At 39.2% G+C, this 25,280-nt stretch overlaps 1 protein-coding gene across 4 annotated transcripts in view; it reads right to left on the reverse strand.

The window, feature by feature from the left end:
• Window positions 1-25,280, reverse strand: part of TRPM6 (transient receptor potential cation channel subfamily M member 6) — a 165,585-nt gene that overhangs the window by 116,921 nt on the left and 23,384 nt on the right. For all 4 annotated transcript variants that reach the window (XM_014735413.3, XM_023627203.2, XM_005604949.4 and 1 more), the window contains exons 2-3: window positions 5,184-5,263; window positions 2,537-2,575 (exon numbers count right to left, since the gene is read on the reverse strand). In XM_014735413.3, coding sequence (XP_014590899.3) covers window positions 2,537-2,575; window positions 5,184-5,263 — 119 coding nt within the window. The remainder of the gene's footprint in view (window positions 1-2,536; window positions 2,576-5,183; window positions 5,264-25,280) is intronic.

Genomic DNA, 25,280 nt, shown 5'->3' on the forward strand with positions numbered 1-25,280 from the left:
CCAATTACCAATTCTCTCCCAAATTATTTTTATAAATTCTATAAAATATCCATCAAAATCCTAAAACAATTTTTCAGGAACTTGACAAAGTGATTCAAAAGTTCATATGGACATATAAAAGTGTCCAAAAGAATAAATTTTTTTTAAAAAAGAAGAATAAAGCATAGAGGATGTGTCCTATCAGATATCAAGATATCTTACAATGCTATGGTAATGAAACAGAGTGGCATTTAGCAGGACCAGGAGAAATAGGCCAATGATACTGAAAAGAAAGCTCAGAGACAGAACCATAGACATATGGGAATTTGGTACATAACAGAGACGATATCAGAGATGAATGAGGCTAGCACAAACTGGTCAGTAACTGATATGGGGGCATTTGGTTCTTCATATGGGAAAAATCAAACTACGTCCTAGCTGGGTGCAAAAATTATAAGTTTTAACTGTTTTGAATTTCTGGATAGTATGAAAATAGACGTTTTCCAGTATCGTTCACGTTAGTTACCTCTGAAGATTGTGAGGTTGGGAGAGTATTGACAGGGAGAGGTTCCGGAGAAGAAAGTAGGAAGTAGGAGTAAATGAAGTCTCTTCATTTCTTTCTGGTATATTCTTATGTTTGTTTTGAATTTTAACAAAATTTTAAATAATTACTAAGAAGAAAAAAGAAAGAATTTGAGGAAAAGGTGAAAGAGGTTAGCCAAATGGAAATTCTTTCCCCTAGTGTTAGAGACTGAATTCTGTCCCCCAAAATTCATGTGTCGAAGCCCTAATCCTCAATGTGATGATATTTGGAGACAGGCCCTATAAGGCAGTAATAAAGCTTATATAAGGCAGTGATAAAGTCTAATAAGACTGGTGTCTTTATAAGAAGTCTCTCATGAACGAAAGGCTATGTGAGGACACACTGAGAAGCTGGCTGTCTACAAAGCAGGGAGAGGTTTCATCAGAAACCAACCCCGATGGCACCTTGATCTTGGACTTCCAGCCTCCCAAACTGTGAGAAAATAAATGTCCATTATCTAAGCTCCCTAGACTGTGGTAATCTTTCACAGCAGCCGGAGCCGACTAACTCACCCAGCAACCCTGTCCTTCCTCCTCCCATATCTATATATGGTATTTTCCTTTACCCACGTTTTGCTAAACTTTGGATTCTGAATTTTTTTTTTTTTTTTTACAAATATCAGTTTAACATTGGTTCAATCCCTAATATAATCTTCAGGCTGTGATCAGAATTAAGAAAATTTCATTTTCCTCCACTTACAAAAGAGAAAGGTAAAACTGGTTACAAACACACAGTTTAAAATGAAAATCACTGTTAAAATTTGTATTGCACTGAAGAACTTGTGTGATATTGGGATTTATAATAAATATATATTTGGTCTTTGCCCCTGTTCTGGAATTTCCTAAGTGACAGGAGCCATAAAGGTGCTGGAAGTTGAATCAATCATGAATGGCCAATGATTGAATCACTCGTGCCCATATAATGAAGCCGCCATAAAAACCCACAAGGACGCCCCTTCCCACATACCTTGCACTATGCCTCTCTTCCATCTGGCTGTTCATCTGTATCCTTTACAATAAACTGCTAACCATAAGTAAATGTTTCTCTGAGTTCTGTAAGCCACTCTAGCAAATTAATTGAACCGTGGAGGGGGTTGTGGGAACCTCCAATTTATAGCCCGTTGGTCAGAAGCACAGGTGACCACTTGGACTTTCAGTTGACATCTGAAGTTGGGGGCGGTGGAGAGGGGTATGGAGGTGTAGTCTTGTAGGATTGAGCTCTAAACCTGTGGGATCTGACACTATCTCCAGGTAGACAGTGTCAGAATCGAGTTAATTACTTGGTGGTGTTGGGGGAAAAAAACACATCCACACTGGTGTCAGAATTGGAGTTTGGTATGCACACACATCACTTGCAAGTCATAGATCAAATACAGTCCTACTTGTGCACAAAGTATCTTCATTATCCAAATAAAATGTAAGATAGTGGGGCCAGCCCCGTGGCCAAGTGATTAAGTTCGCAAGCTCCGCTGCAGCAGTCCAGGGTTTCACCGGTTCGGATCCTGGGCGCGGACATGGCACTGTTCATCAAGCCATGCTGAGGTGGTGTCCCACATAGCACAACTGGAAGGACCCACAACTAAAATATACAACTATGTACCGGGGGGCTTTGGGGAAGAAGAATTTAAAAAAAATTGGCAACAGATGTTAGCTGAGGTGCCAATCTTTAAAAAAAAGATAGTAAAATGAAAATTTAATGCTTATGCTTCACAAGTATTTCAATTGGCAGAAACTCTTGCTAAAGGCCCTTACCATTTACATGTCTCAATAATTCAAGTAATCTATTAAATTCAAACAATCACTCTCCTTCAAAAAAATCCCGCATTTCTTTTTTAAAATTTCCCTAGGAAAGGTAAATAGGAGGCACCGATAAAGCCCTTTCATTGCGTCCATTCAAGATGTGAGAAAACTGTCCCAAGGAGTTTTAAACAGAGTGCCTAAAATTTAAAAGAAATCTTATTTATCTAAGTCTTACCTGATTAAATTCTGGCAGACCTGGCATCCTGCAGTACATCTAAATTAAAGAAATAAAAACCTCTGTTAGTCTACTGATGTATTTGAAAACACATCTAATGCTTATACAGTAAATATCTGTTGTCTTCTATTGTGTGGAAAATGGGGTTTGCTGAGTACTCACACATTGTTTCCCAAATATTCCCATAAGTCATTTACTAAATACAATTACACTGCAGCAATTATAGTCTAATTAACAGAACACTGAGTTTGGAGCCAAAATACCTGAATTTAAATCTCACTGATTTAACAATCCCTCTAAGCCCCAGTTTCACATCTGAAAACAACATCGGCCATAAGGTTATTAAAAGGATTATTTGAGATAATATATATGTCTTACAGTACCTGGCACCTTGCAGTATGTATAATAATGGTAGCTGTTATTATTACTACACTATGTAGTTAACACAGAATTCTTGAGAATTAAGTAAGAAAATATATATACATACAAACAATTTTAAAACCATAAAAACACTATCAAATCAAGGGACAGTTGGTATGATTATAATTATTGTCCTTATTAGTCTTCCTTTTTTAAATTCAAAAGAACCACCTGGATTTGCGGGTTAGCACTGTGGTCATCAATGATCATATTTTAGGTGTAAAGAAGTTTTAACTAGAAGAGAACTCTCGTTAAAATAATGGAAGAAAAGGTAGAATTCATAGAATCAGAATCATTCTAAATTATTCAGAAATGAATATTCAGGCCTTTCACTTCTTCCTGTCCCTGGCTTTTCTCAGAAGCTTCATTTCAATAAGTTCAAAATGAGAAGGAAAAAGATACAGTCATTAAGTCTATCAGATTTATTTCTTATTAGGAGCTACAAAAAGAATCCATAAAAGAGAAACTTTTATCTAAATTTAAAATAGTGAACTACTACTTTTCCTCCGCACCATAAGGAAGAAAACCACAGGAAAGCTACAATTTTGAGAATCTTAGTAGGATCTAAGAAAAAGGCTGGCATAGAAGGAATAGCCATAGTTATCCATTAACCTTTTTTACAATCACACAGAAATAAAGACTGCTTTTTTCCCATAAAACGTAGTACGTCTTGGAACATTCATGGAATTATGATCATTTATATTCTTCTTGAGTCTAAGGGCTAATGACCTATAGTTTATCACTTTTTGTGAGGTTCAAGGTGATTGTGAAGATGATTTTCCACTTACACAGCAATAGTAGTTGCCTGAGCTCAATCTGCCTTCCATTGCAGCCAACATTACATTACAAGATGTCACAAAAGATGAAGGGAAAAAATGCGGTTACTTTGTTTTTTCATTCTGTAAACATTTTATAAACAGGTAAAATGAGAATTTCCAATCATAGGGCTTACAAGCCACAAGTAACTCAATGAGGGTGGGACTAGTAAATATTTAACAAAGGCAAGGAATACCATTTTCATCATCCCCAAAGAACTAGAATTTCAGTGACCTCACCATGCTACCTTTCACAAGCATACAGCTGTGATTTCTAAACGTCAAATGAATATAAGGCCAAATGCTCAAAGGAATCTAAAAATAGACTGGTCCCCCTAATTAAAATACTGCTCTTCTATTTTCTTTTCCTTTTAATTTCTTTCCCCAAGGGCAATGCCATTCAATCTTAATTTCATGGACCCAATTACCCTGGGAAATTTTCCGTAGCCCTTTCTTCCCTTATCTTTCATTGGCTGCTCTTTTGAACTTTTTTCTACAAGCTGAGCTTCCAAAGGGTTGTCAAGAACTCAGAGCAGTCAAACTCAAATCATTCCATTTTGCTGCACATTATCTGCTCAGACAAAATGACTATGGGAGGCGAATGGAACTACAATTAACTGTTTGCATAATCTGAGCACAGTGTCTTGAAATATCCCAATTACCATTTTCCACAGACACTTTAGTTGGAGATAAGGAATATTCACAATTTTTTGAATATTCAATATTCAGAAGTTGTAAATTTTTTATACAAACCCGGTGAAATGGATGTAGTACTAGATATTTCCCTGATATCTATCCTCTCACTAGGAGGAACAGGAGCATTGAAGATTAAACAACAGAGTGAGGGGCCAGCCCTGGTAGCCTAGTGGTTAAGTTTGGCATGCTCCACTTCAGCGGCCCGGGTTTGGCTCCCAAGCACTGACCTAGACCACTCTCTTAGCAGCCATGCTGTGCTGGTGGCCCGCATACTAAAAAAAAAAATAGAGGAAGATTGACACAGTTGTTAACTCAGGGCAAACATTCCTCAAAAAAGAAAAAAAACACCAGAGTAAAATCTACCACAATATTAACAGTGGCTCCATCAGGGTGATGTCATTATGCTGAACTTTTTTCTTTATACTTCGTTAAGTCATTAAACAGATGTTTCTCAGGTGCCTACTATATAACAGGCACTGGAGTTGGAATGACATACAAAATCGACAAGTTTCCTATTCTTACCAGAAAATCTGGTAAGAATTTCTACAATAATCATGTATTATTTTTTAAAGACGAAGACATAAACATCAATTAAAAATAAATACTAATTTTACAGATATCATGAAATCCTCTAAACAAGTCATATCTCTAAGTTTCCACAAACAGTCTTCCAAGTAGTGTTGCTTTTAAAAGAAAAATATAATTAAAAATTGTACCTGTGAGGGTCTTTTGAGCTCGGAATGATTTTGTTACATTCTCTCTTGTCAAACACTCCTTCAATCCAGGATTTCTGGGACTGAATAGAAAGTGTCGTTATTTTTATACTCTGATGGAGTGAGAACATAGGTAGTAAGATATATTTAAATATTGTGGATGCTAATTAAAATGCCAAGACCAACTCCAAACAGGGTAAGCACTTACTGGCTTCTACTACAGACAATATAGACACAAATAAGCCAAATGTGAACACAAAAATATTCCCAAAGTTAACTGGTCTATAATCTCAACTTAAGTGAAACATCCCTAAATGCACAAAACTCTAGCAAGGAAGTAAAGATATAACTGATGTGTTCTCTTAATTCTGCTAAAAGCTACTTTTAAATCTTGCACCATAATCCTATAGAGTAAATATCAAGCTCTCAAACTTCAAAATTCTCACTCATAAAGTCCCACTTTGGCTAAGATTTCACAGCAAGCTGGGAAGAGTGTCAGAGGAGCAATATAACCTCAGCAAGCCTCTGTGAAAAGATTTAAATCTAAAATGGAACCAGAGGATATGAAATGGAGAATCTCAAGCAAGCGCCCTCAGAAGAACAGAACTTAAGAACTGAGAGAGCGATTTCCTGTAAATGCCTGATTACAGAAGACCGAGACTTATCTCCTGACCAATGAACATCCACCAAGAGTCTCTCCTCATCCTCAACTCAGTGAACTTATTGCTTGCACTTTGGCTGGACTTCTCCCTCTGCACGCCCTGCCCATAAAAACAGCCTGCCCAAACCCTCAATGGACTCGCCTTAGCTTGCTACAGCAGGCACTTCCAGAATTGTAATTCCTCTGCTATTCCCAAATAAATTCAATTTCTGGTAGTTTGAACTTGCCTCAGTTTAGCTCTTTATTTAGGTTGACAATTTGCTATGCATTCTGTAAGCATGGCTTACCATTGACTGTGTTGCTTCACATTGCACAGCCTATAACTGTGGACATTAGTACTCACTTGTCTTCCTAATAAAATCTCTCCCATTCTACAAAATTCAAGTCATAGCCAAACTCTTCCATAATCTGTATTATAAGTCTAGAAGCAGAGGGCACTGGATCCAAAATAGAACCCAACCAACTGATGAGCTTGGTCTTCTCCTAATAAGAAACTATTTTAGCTCCATATGGTACAAAAATATAAGTGTGCATTTAACTTTATACACACATATGTATTAGAGCAGTGATGAAAGGGCAGGGAACCAGAATCTACAGGGGACTTTCTCAAACTTGGCATTAATGCAGTCCCTACCTCACCCTTACACCTACTCTCACCCTGCAATTGAAGGAAATGCACTGGGCCAGAAAACATGTTACGAATCCAGCTGTGGAGTCTCATTGTCACACCGTCCTCAGGTCCCCAGATGATGATGGCGTTCAGGACACACCACCATAAAATATGCTGCTTTGGTATATTGATTATTTTGAGCTGTAGGCACTTTAAAAATAGTAAATGCAGGGCGAGGCGTTCTCTGAACTCCCTTATCTGCCTAAAGACAGATCTTCCAAAAGGAACGCAATTGTCATAAATCCCCTCCCCAGGAGTTTCATCCCCTGGGAAGACTGACAGGAGAGGAGACTAGAAGTCAACACCACATCCAGACAAACTTTGTCACAAACCTTCTAAGGGTTCATTCATCTTTTCTCTCTCCTAAATTTCCTATATCCCCCCCAATACTTCCCCTATTAAGACAGTGTATAAGTTCCAAATCTCAGGCTTTTGGGGGTATTTATTTTTGTTTTCCTGCAATGCCCCCTTGCACATAATATTAAAAATTAATATAATCTGTATATATTTTCTCCTGTTAGTCTGCCTGTTGTCTGTCAGTTTATTTCATAGACCCAGCTATGGAAACCAGAAGAGCAGAGGTGAAGTTTTTCCTCCCCTACAGTTACAAATGAGACCACTTATGGAATCCTTGACATACCCAATATGAAACTCATGGATCTTATTCAATATGCACCAACCCTAAACACATTCAGTCACTACTGAACAGAACTGTGTAGAATCAGAGTCCAGATCATGTTAAGTAAAAGGGGGATAGGGCCAGAGATTGATTGATTGATTCCTGTGCATTTTAAACATTTCTATCCACAAGGAAAACTTCCCAGATCAAGTCCACAGTCAACCAAAACCATTCTATGCTCTCATCCCTTTTACATAGTCAGCTACTTTTTTATGTGTTAAAAGACATTCACTAAATTGGTAAGGCAGTAAAGACATACAAACTTGGAAAAATCCAGAGTCAGAATTTAGAATGAACTAAGCAAACTAAACTCAAAATCTATTATAAGAAATAACACAATCTTTTAGAATCAGTAAGCCCTGTCCCCTATCCAAAAGCATTAACAATTTCATTTGTTCATTCTCCAAACATTTATTAAATACTAATTTTTGCAAAGCACTGAGAAAGGTGCTACAAGGGAGTTAGCATGTCCTCAAAGAGCTCTTCATTCTGAGTTTCAAAATATCTGAATTCATTCAACAAATATTTTGGGATAGGCTCTGTCTCAAGCTGGGAATTCTATGGCAAAGAAGACAGGGCTCTTGCTTTGAAGGAACTTAGAAAAAAAGGAGGAAACAGATAATAAATTGGTATCATTAAACTTCATGCGAACCAATTAACTATTATTAAAAACAGCCCCCAAAAGGGTCCCTAATTTAGGATCCTATATATCCAAATTAAGCAAGCTGTGCTCAACCACTCCCTTCTTTTAAAAGGCTATATAACCAACTCTAACAGGACTATCTAGGCAAATTACTTAATTTCTTCATGCCTTTTTGCTCATCTATTAAAAATAGAGATAATAATAATAATACCTCATAGGGCCGTTGAAAGGAATAGATAAATTAAAGGCTTAGAATTCTCCCTGGGACTTACTAAGGCTCAATAAAGCTTAGCTTACTATTGATAATATCAAAGGTAAAATTAGCTTTTGGTTGCTGGCCTGGGAACTTACCTTTGATGTATTTTTTTCAGGACCTCCTGACCTCCAATTCTCCTTCCTAGGGCCCGTCATACTACAAATGAATGACTTTTACAGGTCCACTTTCCCCCACTAGACTCCACCTCCTATAGGCCCCATGCTAGTCATTTCTGTTGCCCCAGAGCCCAACCCAATGATTGTTGAATGAGCAACAAAATGAACACACTTAAAATAGAACTTCAGGAATCCATGTATACAATTTTCCCTTCAAAAACGTAAACAGGAAACCTGTGCCATTAACAAGGACATGGAAACGTTCCTCCTGCAACTCCCATATCTTATCTCAACCCTACAGGGAAAAGAAAAGCAGTCTCAATTTCCATGTATTTCAAACAATTCTCAACTTCGAACTTTACTTTTCTCCCCCCACCTCAATATGGCAGCCTTTTCAATGTACTCTCCAGGACACACGGAAGAGGCCCCCATACTCAATTTAACAGAAAACTATTTGGAAAAAATGTTTGTTGGTTTTGATTCAATAACCCAAACCTATGCAAGGTAAACATTCAATATGATGGCTTCTGCCACTGGGACCAGCAAATTGTCATGATCGTGGTAGTTGACAGTGGAGATTATGCCATTTCTGCAGCTATCAAGCCCATCTTTATTGACTAGGTGTTTTTTATATACTGGAGAGTTTTGTTTGTTTTTTAACTGTTGTTATTTAGGGGAGGGAAGGGCAGAGGACAAAGAAGGGAAGAGTGTTGGTCTCAGGCTCAGTGTTGGTCACAATAGTTTGCCTCACCCTAAAACATAATCAGATTTCACATCCAATCTCAGGCCTGAGGTAAGGGTGGAGAATAACAAAGAAATTTGCAAAGACAAATCCTCCAACAGTAGCTACACATGAATTAATTCCTGCCCTCACTAAAAGTATTTCTACACTGGGGCTTCTAAACTGGGGTTTCCAGAAAACAGATTCTCTCTCAGGGGAGTCTCGGAGAAGGCATAATCTTAGCGGCATTCCTTAATTAAAAAAAAAAAAATCCTTCTAAATGTGTGCATGAACTTTTTTTTAGCATCCAAAGGGCTGTGTGATTGGGGTGAAGGGGCACATAGCTAACAAGTCGTTTGTTTTCTATACAACTTTTTTGAGGGCCAGCCCCAGTGGCCTAGTGGTTAAGTTCAGCGTGATCTACTGCAGTGGCCCACTTTCAGTTCCCAGGCATGGACCTACACCATGCTTCTGTCAGTGGCCATGCTGTGGCAGTGGCTCACAAACAAAAAGAGGAAGATTGATGGGCCAGCATGGTGCTAAGTTCAGCACACTCTACTTTGGTGGCCCAGGTTCGTTTCCCAAGCACAGACCCACAGCACATGTCACTGGCCATGCTGCAGCAACAGCTCACACACAAAAAGAGGAAGACTGACAACAGAAGTTAGCTCAGGGCAAGTCTTCCGCAGCAAAAAAAAAAAAAAAAAAAAAATTTTCAACTTTAAAAAATGTACTATTTAATAAATACTTCTCCAGGTGAAACTGACTACCTACTCCCATTATTACGTCCCCCACTCTCTCTTATACATATCACAGCACTCATAATACTTAATTGCACTTATTCAGCTGTTTTTCTCTTACCATTATTGTAATCTACTTCAAGACAGGGCGTTATCTTATTTATCTTGGAAACACACAGGGAAGCACCAGAACGGATCAAATAGAGAAGTAATATTTTCAGACTCTAGATGGATATTTGAGATTTTCTCTACGCAGCACCTTCCTTGGACCAAGGACCTCTTCAAACTGAGTTCCAGGCTCCTCTGTAAGTCCCTGGATAGTTAAATACGGAGTTTAACCAAAGGCTGGACCTATTTATTGTCTAACCATTCTAATCTGTTAAGATTTTCAAATTAGATACTCAACCTTCTCCAATTTCCAAGCAGCAAAATATCCACAAATTTATTATCCATGTACACAGATGGTCTTTACTTGTGCTCCAAATATCTTGTTAAATTATCCAAAACCTTACCAGGATTACATCCAAGTGAACTACATAGTCTAAAAAACCTTTTCTTGAGATGAAGCTATACTCTTAAAGAATTGACTTTCAGGAAACCCTCCATCAACTGGGACAATAAAGCCTTTATTAGGAATGACAGGTTAAAGGCAATTTTATTTATGTCATCCATAATAAGGTTTATTTATACAATGGAGATTACTTATTGTACTTTCTCAGTGCAGCACAGCAGAAAGAACACTGCAAGAAGATTTTGCCTTTTGAAGTTCGGTGGAGACACATACCGTATATTTAACTTGGACAAATACAAAATCTTTGCTAAAACAACGAGGGGGCTAGAAGAAGAAAGGTTAGAAGAAAGAAAAAAATTTTTAAGTGTGGGCAATTTTAATGCCATTCCACGTTTAGGAGTATCCTGTGCCCATGAGCAGCAGTTCTCAAACTTTTTAGCTTAGGACCTCTTTATATTCATAAAAATTACCAAGGGCCTCCAAAAAACTTTCATATGTCTACCAACATTTATGTATTAGAAATTAGAACTTGAACTTTTTAAAGTGTTTACTCATTAGTTCATTTTAAAATAACAACAATAAATAAATAAACATGTGTTAACATATTTTTTATGAAAAAAATTTTTCAAAGATTTATGAGAAGAGCCTTGTCTTGTAATCTGTTACAATAAGCATTTTTGGTTGAAGCATATAAAGAAAACTGGCTTCAACATAAACATGTGGCTGAAAAAGGAAATAGTACTTTAATAACCTTTTTGGATATTGTGGATTCATCACGTAACCTCAGGAAAAGTCCACTATATACTAACGAGACAATGAGTAAAAAAGGAAAATAATGTCTTAGTACAATTAAGAAAATAATTTTGATTTTGAGGACCCTTTGAAAGGGTCTCAAAGACCCCTAGGAGTCCCTGGACCATACATGGAAAACCACTGCCCAAAAGTGACCGCATGTGGGCACCAGGGTGAATGTGAATGAGAGACCACATCTACCGTTTCCTGGTTGGTTTCAGGTCCCACATGCATGTTTTAGTCTGCACATCTCATCTCAATGAGTGCATTGTAGTATTTCAACATCCCCTATTTAATCTAGTGCTCAACCCAAGAAAGTTCCAACATAGAGAAAAAGCAATTAGAGATCAAATCTTCATGTACTGTACTTTATGAGCAAGGTAAGGGACTTCTAAATGATAATTCTGCCTGTATTCATTTTTAACTTTACAGCTGACTTTAGTGCTGACCACAGCCTCCCTCCCAAAGATGTCATGGAAGTATGATGAGTGGGGGATCAGCCCTTCAGAACTCATAGGTAGAATATATTCCATCAGTTTATCAACTCTTCTTTTAAAATATTGATACTTCTAAGAATAATAGCTTTATTCATTCATTAAAAAATACTTTGATTAGCAGGGGTCGGCCCTGTGGCGCAGTGGTTAAGTTTGGCACACTCCGTTTCAGTGGCCTGGGTTCATGGGTTCAGATCCAAGGCATGGACCTACACCACTCATCAGCCATGCTGTAGTGGCAACCCACATACAAAATAGAGGAAGACTGGCACAGATGCTAGCTTAGGGCTAATCTTCCTCAAGTATGAAAAGAATAAGATTGGCAACAGATGTCAGATCAAGGTGAATCTTCCTCAAAATTTAAAAAGAAAAACAAAAACAACTTTCATTGGCATATCATATTATTCTAATAAAAATAAATAAATAAAATTGTGCCCCAAAGACCAACACCCAAGGGGAAGAACATATGTTTATAAATAGATACCAGGTATGGCACAAGAGCAGGCTCTGAGACTACTTTGAAGGAGAAATCCCTTCTGCCCGCAGATATTTGGGAAGTCCTCATGGAGGACGTGGAACTTAGGAAAGTCCTTCAAAGATGATAAAGGTTTTGAGAGGTGGTGATGGAATTCCATGGTGGTTAGAAACGCATAGATCTTGGCCTGGAGGAGAATTCGGAGGACATCCATGTTAAGGCATGGTCAAAGCCATGAGGTCACTGGGGAGCAGAGAACAGAGAAGATAAAAGAGCCAAGAACCTTTGGAAACCTCTCAGAATAGGATACAGAAGGGTTCAGGAAATAAAGAACAGAGTTATTAACCAGGAGGGTGACATGAAACCTGCAGCAGAGAAGGGAGAAAGTTTCTCTCTTTAATAAAAAAGTTTGGATTATTACAAAAGTAGGAAGTTTCAAAGAAAAACTGAGAAGATGTGTTTGATACTGCAAAGAAAGTGAGGAGAATGGTGATTTTGTCCATGATGAACAAACAGATTGAGAGAGATTCAGGAAATAGGATACAAAACAGAGGAGGCAGCTAGTGTAAGATACCCTTGGGAGAAACAATATTAAAAACAACAGCCACTAAGTCAACAGCATAAAGCAAAAGCCAACATTAATGTGGCCTTCCACATACGCCAAAGGCTATGCTAAATGCTTTCTGCACTTTAGCCAGAGTAATACTATTCACAACTGTGTGACAGATATGGTCATTACTACCCCTTTACAGAGGAGGAGCAGCTTCTACTAATACCAGCACCAGAGATCTTTTACACTAGGTTTAATAGGCAAAGTAGAAAGAAAGTTTATTTTGTGTTGAGAAAGCCTGGACCTCGTTTGTAGATAAAAGAGAAGCCAATAAAAACAGAGAGAATGAAGATGCAAGAGAAAATGAAAATGACTTTAGAGAGTTTGAGGAGTGGAGGATGGGGAAAGCAATGTTATGGCCAGCCAAGGAGGAAGGCTCAGCCTTGAAAAAGATGCATCCTCTTCTGATAGAGGCAAGGAATGGATAACAAACCTTTCCTTCTTGGTAATTTTGCCCAAAACCCTATTATCTGTGTTCTACAGAAAGCAGCCCATTTTGCTCCGAAGGCTACAAATCTCAGTATTCTCTTTCGCCCTTCTTACCCATAGAGAGAAAGGGAGGTAGGAGATGTGCATGCGCAGTCACAGTGCCCCTTTTATTACCAGCACTCTCCAGTACAATACAGCACAGCACAGTGTATGTTCTACGGATCACAAAGCATATGAGATGCCCTCTCAATAGAGGATCTACCAAACTTAAGATAGAGGAGGAACACCAAGAGTATCCCACTGCACAGCGCGCGGAGACAGCTGCCACATAACATTCCAGGGACGTCCCTAACATGCCAATCAAAAAGGGTGTGTCTCAGAATATGAAAGTCTGCAGACAACCACACTAAGTGAATAGGAATTTGGGGTAAAGGATAAGAGGAGATGTAATTGGGGATCACTGGGCAATTGGATTAAGTCAGGGCAAGGTACAACGAACGGAAAGGAAGGAGGGAGGAAGAGCAAGGTAAATTTGCTTTCTTCTCTAGCCTGTAAGAAATCTCTATCAGCAATCTGGAGAAATCTCGTTCTCCAGAGCACTCCCTTGGTGATGGACCTCAGGGGTCTTCAGAATAATTTCCAGCTGTCTGGCTGTGAATTTTCATGAGCATTCCTTTAGCTGCACTTAGAAATAGGCACTCCACTTCCACTTTTTAAAAATTTAATTATAATCACTTCAGGTAAACCTTTCACAACTGTGTACCTAATTGCCACATAGCAGAAAAGCAAACAAAATAGACTTGCTATAATGTTATAACTGTTACAGTGCTGCGCTCAGTTCTTATATTCTAAGCCTTCCCTCTAACACTCATGTAAGCTAGGCCCCAGAAACTTTTTTTTTAACAGGTAATTTTGCAAATGGTATGAAATTCACAAGGTATAACATTTGATATGGGGAAAAATTAAATCTCCCTCCCAACCCTGTATTCCAATCATCCAATTTCCTTCCCAAAGGAACCTCTATTACAGTTCATTGTGTATTCTTCCAAAGATATTCTATGCATTTATAAGCACATACCAAAAAAATATATTTTTACATACACAGAGGCCTATTATACACACCATTTCTGCACCTTACTTTTTCTTCACTTATTAATGCTTGGATATCCTTATATATTTGTACATACAGAGTTGCTTCATCCTTTTGGCAGCTGACTAGTATTCCTTTGTGTGGAAGTCCCATAATTTATTTAGCCAAAATACATAGAGCATAGTTTTCATGTGTGTATATACCTGTAGGATAAAAACCTACAAGCAAGATTTCTAAGTTCATTCAGATATTGCCACACTGCCCTGCAAAGAGCTTGTACCAATTTATACGCAAAAGGTATGCTTTTTAACCAACTTTTAAACATTAGAGAATACACTGAGTATAACGCATTTTAAATGCTTTAGGAAACCACAATATTTTTTATTGTTAATACTGAACTTCCTCCCAAAAGGATTTTAAACTCCTTCAACTTAAAAATAATTAAAAAAAAATAAAATACACCAAAAGCTTTATGGCATGAAGAACAAAAATCTCCTTAAGGATCCAAAGTGGCTTTAATGTTCAGAAGGTAAAAAGTATCTCCAACAGAACTTTGAAAATACGTGAATATAGAACAGCCACAAAACAACTAAAAACCAGATGACTTCAACCAAAAGATTTCAGTGAAAAGAGTGCTGGTTTTCTGATTACAATCTATAAAAGTCACAACTTCTTTGAAAAGTAGTAGGTTACAGTAGAGAAAGGACAGAACGAGTCAGAGGTGAGGAGTTTGCGTTTTTGTTGCCCATTAACTATAGGCAGTCCATTCATCATATGCAACTCAGCTGACTAAGTACATAAAACCTACCCTATTTACCTCACCAGGTTTAAAAAGAAACAAAAGAGTCTAACTTCAAATTAACCTGTCTAAATCCCTATCCCTCATTTCTCCCACCAAAACCTATCCCCACTCCTGTATTCTCTAGGGGCTCCCACTATACCCAGGTGTCCAAGTTAGAAACCAGAGCACAATTCTTAACTCTTCCCCACCCTCACTTCCCATTCAATCAACTACCAAGGCTTACTGATTCTTTCTCTTAAATAACTCTCGCATCTGCCCATGTCTCTGCATCTATGTTGCCACTTCCTAAAGTCACCATGAATTCTTGCCTACATTGCCTCCCATCTGCTCTTTCCTTCTTCAATCCATTCTCTGTAATGAAGCCTATAATCTCCTTAAAGTGAAAGTGACCAAGTCATTCTCACCTAAAACCTTTCAGTGATTCCCCCAGTGTCTTCAGGATGAAGTTTAAAGCCCTTCACCAGGTTTACAGCCCGCTGCCTACCTCATCTGAGATGCTCCCTCTCTGCCTCATCTCTTGCCCCTCTCCACCTCAATCTCTACATTCTAAATATGCTCTACATTCTTTTAATTCTCAGTTCACCTTCTGGTGTTCCCTACATGCTGTTTTCTGCCTAGGATACTGTCTACTCCCTTCCTTTCTCCAGCAATTTAGACATCATGTCTTCTAGGAAACCTTCTGGAAACTCTCTTTCTGGATCTCTGAATCAAGATCTCCTTCCACACGCCTGAGCCTTCTGTGCTCACTCCCATGAACTGTACTGTCATGAACTATTTAGATCCTCTACACTCTAAGCCCCAGAAGATAGGGAACTGTCTTGTTCATTGTAGTATCCCCACTGCCTAACCGAATTCTGGGCACATATATGAGCATTTTACCAGACTTTTCTAAAGTATATCCTGCAGAAGAAAGGTACCCCATGGAAAAGAAAATGTTTCGTGGTCATATAAACACAAGTGTTGGCACTCTCCAGAAGGGATAAACTATTCACTCTTCCCCTAAATATATTTGACCAAGGATCATCTCCGAGGGTATCACGCACTTGCTTCCACAAGATGCAACTTTGTGAGATTCTTTTCCAAGAGATTTCCACCAGTTATCAACTAAGAATGCTCCCTCCCCTGCATCTTATATCTTAATGTAAGACTTTGACCTTCATCATTAAGATTTTTAACTTAACTTTTTAAGAATATCTTTGTGATGTTTAACTTAATTTAAAAAATAGAAATCTTTGGGGCCGGCCCGGTTGCCTGGTGGTTAAGCTTGGCACGCTCCACTTTGGAGGCCCAGATTCCCAGGCGCAGGCCTACATCACTCGTCAGCGGGCATACTGCGGCAGCCACCCACATGCAAGAAATAGAGGAAGATTGGCAGCGGTCATGCTCAGGGCCAATGTTCCTCATCAAAAAAAAAAAAAAAAAAGAAAGATGAAATCTTTAAGATTTTTATCTTAATTTAAGCTAAAAGATTTAGGGTAGGGTAAAATGAGCTGTGTTTTGTTTTCAGAAAAAAATTCATATCCAGAATAACTAATTTCCCTCAAATTCTAGGAGGAAAAAGATGTTTTAATAAAATGAGGGCGGTCCAGGAAGTTGACAATCAGAAGTCTGTCAGTGGGATACCAAGAATCCTGTGAGTAACACAGGTTGGCAGTTGTAAAATATCATGTGCTATGATAAAATTTCCCAACTTCTGTTTCTGGCTGTTACACCTGCTTTTCAAAGTTCCAATGTTGTTGTTTAGAGACTGACTGTACTTTCAGTGCAATTCAGGAAGGAAAAGGAAACATGGCTATCACACAATGCCTTTCTCTAAGTCACTGGGCAGCCAAACTACAGAACAGCTTTCCATTTTCACCGGGTTTGGGTTATTAAGACATTTCGTCTGTATTTAATTCCTTCTGCAAATGTAAGATGAGAAGAAATATATTCTATCCCCAAGGAAGTGGCCCCAAAAGGCAATTATAAAACAGGGATTAAACAAAAGAAAAGCAGCTCTTCTTTTTTAAAAATGTGTCACTCAAATGCTCACAACGTTTAGTGATTGTATTAGAAAGAGGAACACTGTGGCCACTTCCAACTACAAACTCACAAAGACTCTCTCCTTGACCAAACTTGAGTCAGGCTCTCTCCATCTAGGCCCTAACCTTGGGCTCTGTCCTTGGCCCACCTAATCCTGTTTCAGCAAGAATTCTGCTGAGGCAGTTTAGTGAAAATCTCCCATCCTTGGTATCTGATCACCCTGGCCTGCCTTCAGCAAGAATCCTGTTGAGTGAGTCTAGCAAGAATCCCCCTAGCCCTGAGGTTTCCATCTACTGACCCGACCCCCACCCCTGCCCTGCTCCTTGGCTATAAATCTCCACTGGTCCCTGTATTCAGAGTTGAGCCCAATCTCTCATTCCTGCTGCAAAACCCGCATTGCAGTAGTCCCTGTTGTCTTTCATACCATCTTTAACAAGTGTCATGAAAAATGTACCTCAACAAAACCCAGGCCACATACACACACCAAAATCATTGTTTGTACGTCAGAGAACAGAACTGATAAAACATTGGAATTCCAGTAACTCTCAGAAACTCTTTCTTGGCCTGGACCTTCAGTTAAACTGAGAGGAGAGAGACCTCACAGAGAAGGACCTCAAAGGGCTCCCTCAGGGTAAATGGCTCTTAGTTCTTCATCTATAACTCTGCTCTTCACACTCAATATTTGCGGAACCCAAATACCAGTCAGCAAGATGCCATTTCTGTCTGAAATGTCTCTGCTGTAAGAGCTGCTTCTCAAGGGCAGTGGCTACAAGAAGCTCAAGAGATCCAAACAGGTGCCTGAGTGGCTTGCCCTTCATACCATTCAGGAACAAACATTCAACCGTAAAGTCTTGTGCCAAATCACAATTTCCTGCTAGTTTGCCTTTCTTAAGGCTGTCCTTAAAACTCTACCTAATTTTAGAAAGAGTTTAAATTTTAAGACTTTAGACTTTCTTCTCTGCTTTAATACAATAATACCTACTTGCTTGACCTTCTGGTCACAGAGCAAAACTGCCTGCTTGGAATCTGAGTTTCTCTAGGCCGAGTGGGGACAAAGATTGGAGGGTTTTTGTTTTGTTTTTAAAATAACTTTAAAGCAGGTACTAACAGAGGTGACCAAGGTTAAAGAGGATTAACTGATCTAGGTCAAGGATCTGTAAAGCACCCTATGGACTTAAATCCTTGTGGGAAGAAAATTCTCTTTCTGAAGATTACAAGATTCAGTTTATAAAACCTCTTGCTCTTCTAAAAGATCCACGCAGGATATCTATCTTCTCCAGAAAGAAGAAAGATGTTTTCATATTTAAAGACCAACCTGCTTCACTATAAGATAATAACCTGGTCCATTCTGTAAGATAATAATAGCAGCAGGTATCTCGGTCAGTTTTGGCTACTGTAACAGAATATCACAGATTAGGTGACTTAAATAAATATGTATTTCTCACTGTTCTGGAAACTGGTAGTCCAAGATCAGGGTTCCCACTTAGTCAAGTTAGGTGAGAAACCTCCTTCTGGCTTATAATGGGCACTTCCTCACTGAATCTTCACACAGCAGAGAGAGAGATCATCTCTCATACCTCTTCTTATAAAGGCACAAATCCCGTTCAGGAGGGCTTCCCCCTCAAGACCTAATTATCTCCTAAAGGCCCCACCTCCAAATACCATCACATTAGAGATTAGGGCTTCAACATAGGCATTTTGGGAAGATACACACATTCAATCCACAGCAGCCGGTTAACAATTTATTCAGCACCTTCTATGCACCCACCTGCACAATATGAAGCACTTTGTTTAGATTAACTCTGCCCAGAGTATGTGGGAAGTAGGTGCAGTTACTCTCTCCATTTTATCAATGAGGACACTGAATCTTAGAGAGGTTAAGCAATTTGCCCAAGAGCACAAAAGCTCATAAAAGTGACAGCAGGATTCAAACACGGGCAGTCTGACTCAAGTTCACGCCCTTAACAACTTCATTTCACCATCACTTACCCACAGAATTTGTGCTTATACCAATCCCTAAAGCTGTATAGTGTTTTAGGGTTTACAAATCATTTTCCTGAACATATGACCCTTACATGAATCCCATCAGGTCCCTAGTATATAACAATGAATGAGGTCAAGCTTACAAAATGCCCAGAGGAATCCTGCTACACAGCATGTTCTCTGTGGGTATCCTGAGACCAATAGAGAGATATCGAGAGGGTCATGAACCCCTAGAAATTGTATACCAACTTATGTGTGGATGTGAACATGTGCATTTCTCAGGAGAAAAACTCAAGAGCTAGCTCAAAAATAAATGCCACACAAAGAATCTGAATAGTTCTCCAAAGAAGATATGCAAATGCCCAACAAACACAGGAAAAGATTCTCAACATTTTTAGTCATTAGGGAAATGCAAATCTAAACCACAATGAGATATCTCTTCATAACCATTAGGATGGCTATAATCAAAAAGTCAGACAATACAAAGTGTTGGTGAGGATGGGGAGAAATTTGAACTATCATAGATTGCTGGTGGGAATATAAAATGGTGCAGCTGCTTTGGAAAACAGTCTGGCAGTTCCTCAAAAAGGTAAACACTGAAGTACCATAGGATCCAGCAAGTCCACTTTTAGGTATTTACCCAAAAGAAATGAAAACATACATTCACACAAAAACTTGTACATAAATGTTCATAGTAGCATTATTCGTAATAGCCAAAAAGCAGAAACAACCCAAATATTCATCAACTAATGAACAGAGAAATAAAATGTGATATATCCATACAATGGAATATTATTCAACATACAAAGAAATGAAGTACTGACAAATGCTACAACATGGATGAACCTTGAAAACATTATGCTGAGTGAAAGAAGCCAGATACAAAGGAATACACATAGTATGATTCCATTCATATAAAACTCCCAGAATAGGCAAATCTATAGAGGCAGAAAGTAGATCAGTGGTTGCCTAGGGCTGGTGGGGATGGAGGGACTGAGAGTTGACAGCTAAAGGGTGTGGGGTTTCTTTGGGGAATGACAAATACATTCTAAAATTGACTGTGGTGATGGATGCACAATTCTGTGAATAGAAAAGAAATTAAATTGTACACATTAAATAGATGATTATATGATATGTGAATTACATCTCAACAAAGCTGTTAAAAAATTTTAAGTGGGGAGCAGCACAAGCAGAAAGAGAGAAAGACCAACCTATAGCAGAAACCTACATATGTAAATAACCGTCCATAGGTGGAAAGCAGGCCACAAATGTGTTTTGTTCAGCCAATAAAGTATTTTTGAAAACCTTTTGAAGCAACTAACTGGGGCTGGCCCCGTGGCCGAGTGGTTAAGTTCAGGCACTCCGATTTAGCAGCCTGGGGTTTCGCCGGTTCGGATCCTGGGCATGGCACTGCTCATCAGGCCATACTGAGATAGTATCCCCCATGCCACAACTAGAAGGACCCACAATTAAAAATAATACAACTATGTACTGGGGGGTTTTGGGGAGAAAAAAAGGAAAAGTAAAATCTTTAAAAAAAAAAAATGTAAAAACCAAAAAGTTTCACATTCAAGAAAGAATTTGTACAATAGTATTTTCTTTAACAAGGAAAGGGGAAAAAAAACGGAATCTGGCAATACTAGGCTGCGTTTCAACTCGGCAACAGTCAGTTGGGGCCGAGGGTGGGCAGCCAATGTTAATCAGGGCCTTCAGTGACCAGTAAAAGCCCCCAGCATGCTGGGTATCCACTCTAGTTTGAGTTTTTGAGCCCCTGATCTATTACTTTCATCAGATCGTCAAAGGAATCTGACTCAGAGCACAAAGCACATTCACACCTCTTAGAAAGAGGTGGCCAGAGAATGGTGGCTATTTGCTTTATCGATAAGGAAACTGAGGTAACTTGCCTGAGGTCAGGAGGGCAGGCAGCCAGCAGTAAAACTACCTTTTCTGACTCTTGGTTCCTTTCATTGCTCTTCTCACCCCCCTGCTAATACTTCTAGAGTTTATAATTACCATATTCTGCTCCTTTTTCAGTTGCAACTGAGGGAAATCAGTGATAAAGAAAAGAACACGCTAGACATTCCAAAATAACAGAGGATTTTCAGGTTCTAAGATCTTCTAATCACAAGCAAACTTCCACCTACCCCAAAGTCTCTGGCTGGTTTGGGCAACTTGAGCTAGTCCTCCTGGCACATATCCCAAGACGCCCAGGCACTAGGGAAGACCAAGGGAATGTTAAACTTCCACACAGGATAGGAAAAAAAATCCCAAGAGAGTGTGTTTTCTCCAAGGTCACCCAGCATACTTGCTACAGAAAACACAAGTTTCTGACAGACAGGGATGTTTCTACCCCTGGGCCAGGTGGTTGGTTCATATGAAAAATGACCATCTATAAGAAGCTCTGAGTCCACAGTCGGTAGCGAGAAGAGAACTTTGGTTGCCCACAGGCATTCACCCCACTGGGATGTGAGTCTGCCTGGAAGAAAATTCTGTACCACGGTCATGTAGTTCAGGGAGAGGTGGAATAAAGAACAACCAAATTCACCAGGCTGATCTCACCATTCAAAACTCACAGCTCAGCTGCAATCCCAGCATACCTGACCCTTACTGGTCCTGGAGTGTTTCAAGATCCAGAGCCAGCCGTTGGCAGAAGATCACTCCACCTTAGGCCAGGGGTGTAAAGCAAAGACCAGCAGGGAAAATGCAGGGAAGCCAGGCCCGGGAAGGCACCTGTCTGTGCTACTGAGTAAACATCTTCATTTCCAACCAAATGGATCGAGAGGCTCTCAAGAGGCAAGTGCTTACAAACTCGGAAAAAGAACGCAACCGTTGAGGCAAACAACTCACTGCTCCCAATTGCGTAACGGGTCACAGCACGCTGAAATAGTCTTGGAGTTTCTACTACAAATAACTGAGGAACCTCCTCCCCAGAGATCTGGAAATACCAACACTCATTGAGAGAAAGGGAAAGCAGCATTGCGCTGCCCACAACAAGGGGACCTGCTAACTGTTCTGGTGCCAAGACCATCAGAAGAAAGTTCCCAGGGCAGTCCATTGCTATTCCCTCTCCACACCCTGGAAAAGCCATGGATTCCAGGCAATAGCTGATCCCAGCTGCAAGTAGGTTCAATCACTGTAATCAAATTATAGGACGAATCCCATTATGGAGTTGGTGAAAATCGCTTTATTTTGGGGGGCAGTTTTTTTGGTGAGGAAGATTCACCCTGAGCTAACATTCATTGCCAATCTCGCTTTTTTTTTTTTTTTTTTTTTTTGGCTTGAGGAGGATTAGCCCTGAGTCTTCCTCTACTTTGTATGTGGGATGGCTACACAGCATGGCCAAGGAATGAAGTAGGTCCGCGCCTGGGATCCGAACTCGTGAACCCTGGGCCGCTGAAGCTGAGCCTGTAGAACTTTACCCACTCAGCCATGGAGCAAGCCCCCCTTTGTTTTCTTTAGTTGTGATAAAATACACATAAAACAGAATTTACCATCTTAACCATTTTTAAATGTGCAGTTTAGTATTGTCAAGTATATTCACATATTCGTGCAACCAATCTCCAGAACTTTTTCATCCTGGAAAACTGAAACTCTATACCCATTAAACAACTTCCTATTTCCCTCTGCCCACAGCCTCTGACAACCACCATTGTACTTTCTCTTTCTATGAATTGGACTACTTTAGATACCATGTATAAGGGGAATCATACAATATGTGTCTTTTGGTGACTGGCTGTTTCATTTAGCATAATGTCCTCAGGGTTCATCGATGCTGTAGCCAGAATTTCTTTCCTTTTTAAGGCTGAATAATATTCCACTGTGTGTGTGTATGTGTATACTACATTTTATTTATACATTCAGAAAATCTGTTTCTCTGTATCAGGGGTATGATTCTGTTGTTCTGTTGGCACATAAGTTATGGAGCTCAGTTTGTAACGGTCAGGACTTTATACCAGGAGAGAGACAGACAGAGACTTGATTGTATGATATTTGTATTCCAGCAGAGGAAAAACAAGTTTACTAAAGCTGCAGCTAGGCTCAACTCCATCACCGAGAGGCATCACACTATTCCTCTCGACCTCAAAAAGAACTTTTGCTCATCATATATTCCTAGGTTCTGGAATGGGGCGTAGCACATAGTTGGCACTCAGTAAATATTTTTTGACAACGAGTCTAGAAGAATGATTGGTCATGAAGACAAAAGCACAATGTTAGCAAAAAAAAAAAAAAAAAAAGCTATATGCAGGATCTTCACTGATCCAGCTCATCTGAACATACTATTCAAGAAACTATCAATATGTATTGACATTGAAAGATCTCCAGTAACTATTTTTATTTTTAAAGGAATCAGGGTGCATATCAATATACACAGTATGATTCCCTTTATGTAAAAACAAATGTATAAATCAAAACAATAAATACATATGTACATAGTAATACACCTAAATAATATGCTCCAAATCCACAGTTTGATTACCTCTGGATTGCAGGCAGATGAGGAGGAGGGGTAGAAAGAGAACTTTCTGTCTGAACTTTCATTTGTAGTATTTGAATTATTTACCACAAAAAATTAGTTTTATATTGTTAGTGTGGAATTTTTTTAAAGGAAAAAACATCTGGAAGGATAATTTGTCATAAGAATACAGCAGTTCAATTTTGGTTTTTTTTGAGGAAGATTAGCCCTGAGCTAACATCTACCACCAATCCTCCTCTTTTTGCTGAGGGAGACTGGCCCTGAGCTAATATCGGTGCCCATCTTCCTCTACTTTATATGTGGGACACCTGCCACACCATGGCGTGCCAAGCGGTGCCATGTCCGCACCTGGGATCCGAACTGGTGAACCCTGGGCCACTGAAGCGGAACATGTGCACTTAACCACTGTGCCACTAGGCCGGCCCCCATCCGTTCAATTTACCTTACATGTGTCCTTTCTCAGAGAGCTACTGGAGGATGTGCTCCACCAAAATGATGGGGAAAAAATCAAGAAAGAAGAAGACATAGGAAACAGTAAACAGGATCCAGCATAACAGAGAGGGAAAGGGAATCCCCAAGATGATGGTGAGGAGAGAGCACAAAGAAACAGTTGTTTATCCAACATCAAGGGCAACCAGTCTGAACAAACAAAGCAGCTCAGAAAGCTGTATTCAAGAAGATAAAATCGATAAAAATAGCTGTTGCATTGGAACACACTGAGAGAAGATTTAGGCAACTGGCAAAGAACTTTTGGTTAGATTAGTGAAAACTCTGCACACACAGAAAGACACAAACACACACAGAAAGACAACTCTGGGGGAAAACAAAAGTAATAATGGGAAAGTAATCATATAATACATAGTTCAGCTCTTAATAGTGTGTAGGAAGACATAATAATGTTGACTGAATTAAATATTGACCTAACTAAAAATTATGAGATAACTATATTCTGAAGATAGATGGAAAGAATAAGAAGGAGGCACGTGAGGGTAAGCGTAGAAATGCAAAAGAAAACTAAATCCTCATATTCCATGCTGGGAAGACCATATCTGACGACTAAATCCGGAAAATCAAGAAGGAGCAATATAAGCACTATTTTGAGACATGAATAAGTACAGCTAGCTAAAAGAGATGAATGTGGTTGCTCTTTCTGAAAAGTTGGCAATGATGGAGCGTTCTGCCATTTTTAGTTACAGACTTATGGAATTATTTGACTCTGAACTATGTGTACTATATACAACTTCAATAAAACTAAGAAGTAAAAAGAAAAAAACAAAAAGCACAACTGAGACCCACATCAGAATACCTTACCTAGCAATGATGGTTTTTTACAGGAAATAGTTGCCATGTAGATTTCTGATGTGACACACACACAAATAACTGAGTTAGAGATAAGATGGCCACTTTCAGTTCTAACACTGGTAGACTCTACCACAAGTGTGATGAAAGTCATTCTGAGAATGTTTGGGCTCTTCAGCCTATACTGAAAACCCATGACTAAAAACCCAGTGAGAAAGAAAAAGAGGCAATACATACTTTAGGTCCAGTATTTACCAAACACCTGAGATTTGGCATAGATGTCCCGCCAAAAAAAATCAGCCATCTAGAGAATCTTAAATAGGCAAGATAAGACCAAAATTTGTGGCAAATCACCAATATGCTGCCTGGGATTTTCCCTTCTCCTCTAGGGTACAATCAACGCAAAACACTATTCACGCCTTTGTCTATCAAGGCAAGTTTAACACTATCTACGGTACTAGTCCCCAGTTTTGGCCCAAAAAAGGAGGCTCATGCTGAGTCCCATCTCAAATGATTTATTACCTCCTGGGGGAGGGAGGAACCTAAGATCTAGCCATTGTTACAGCCAAACCCAGATGCCAATCAAACCAATATCTCATGCTTCATCAGGCGAGAAGAATCCAAAGCAGATGA

This window comes from Equus caballus, chromosome 23 (genome assembly GCF_041296265.1).
Source record: "Equus caballus isolate H_3958 breed thoroughbred chromosome 23, TB-T2T, whole genome shotgun sequence".
In the NCBI taxonomy this organism is placed as follows: Eukaryota; Metazoa; Chordata; class Mammalia; order Perissodactyla; family Equidae; genus Equus; species Equus caballus.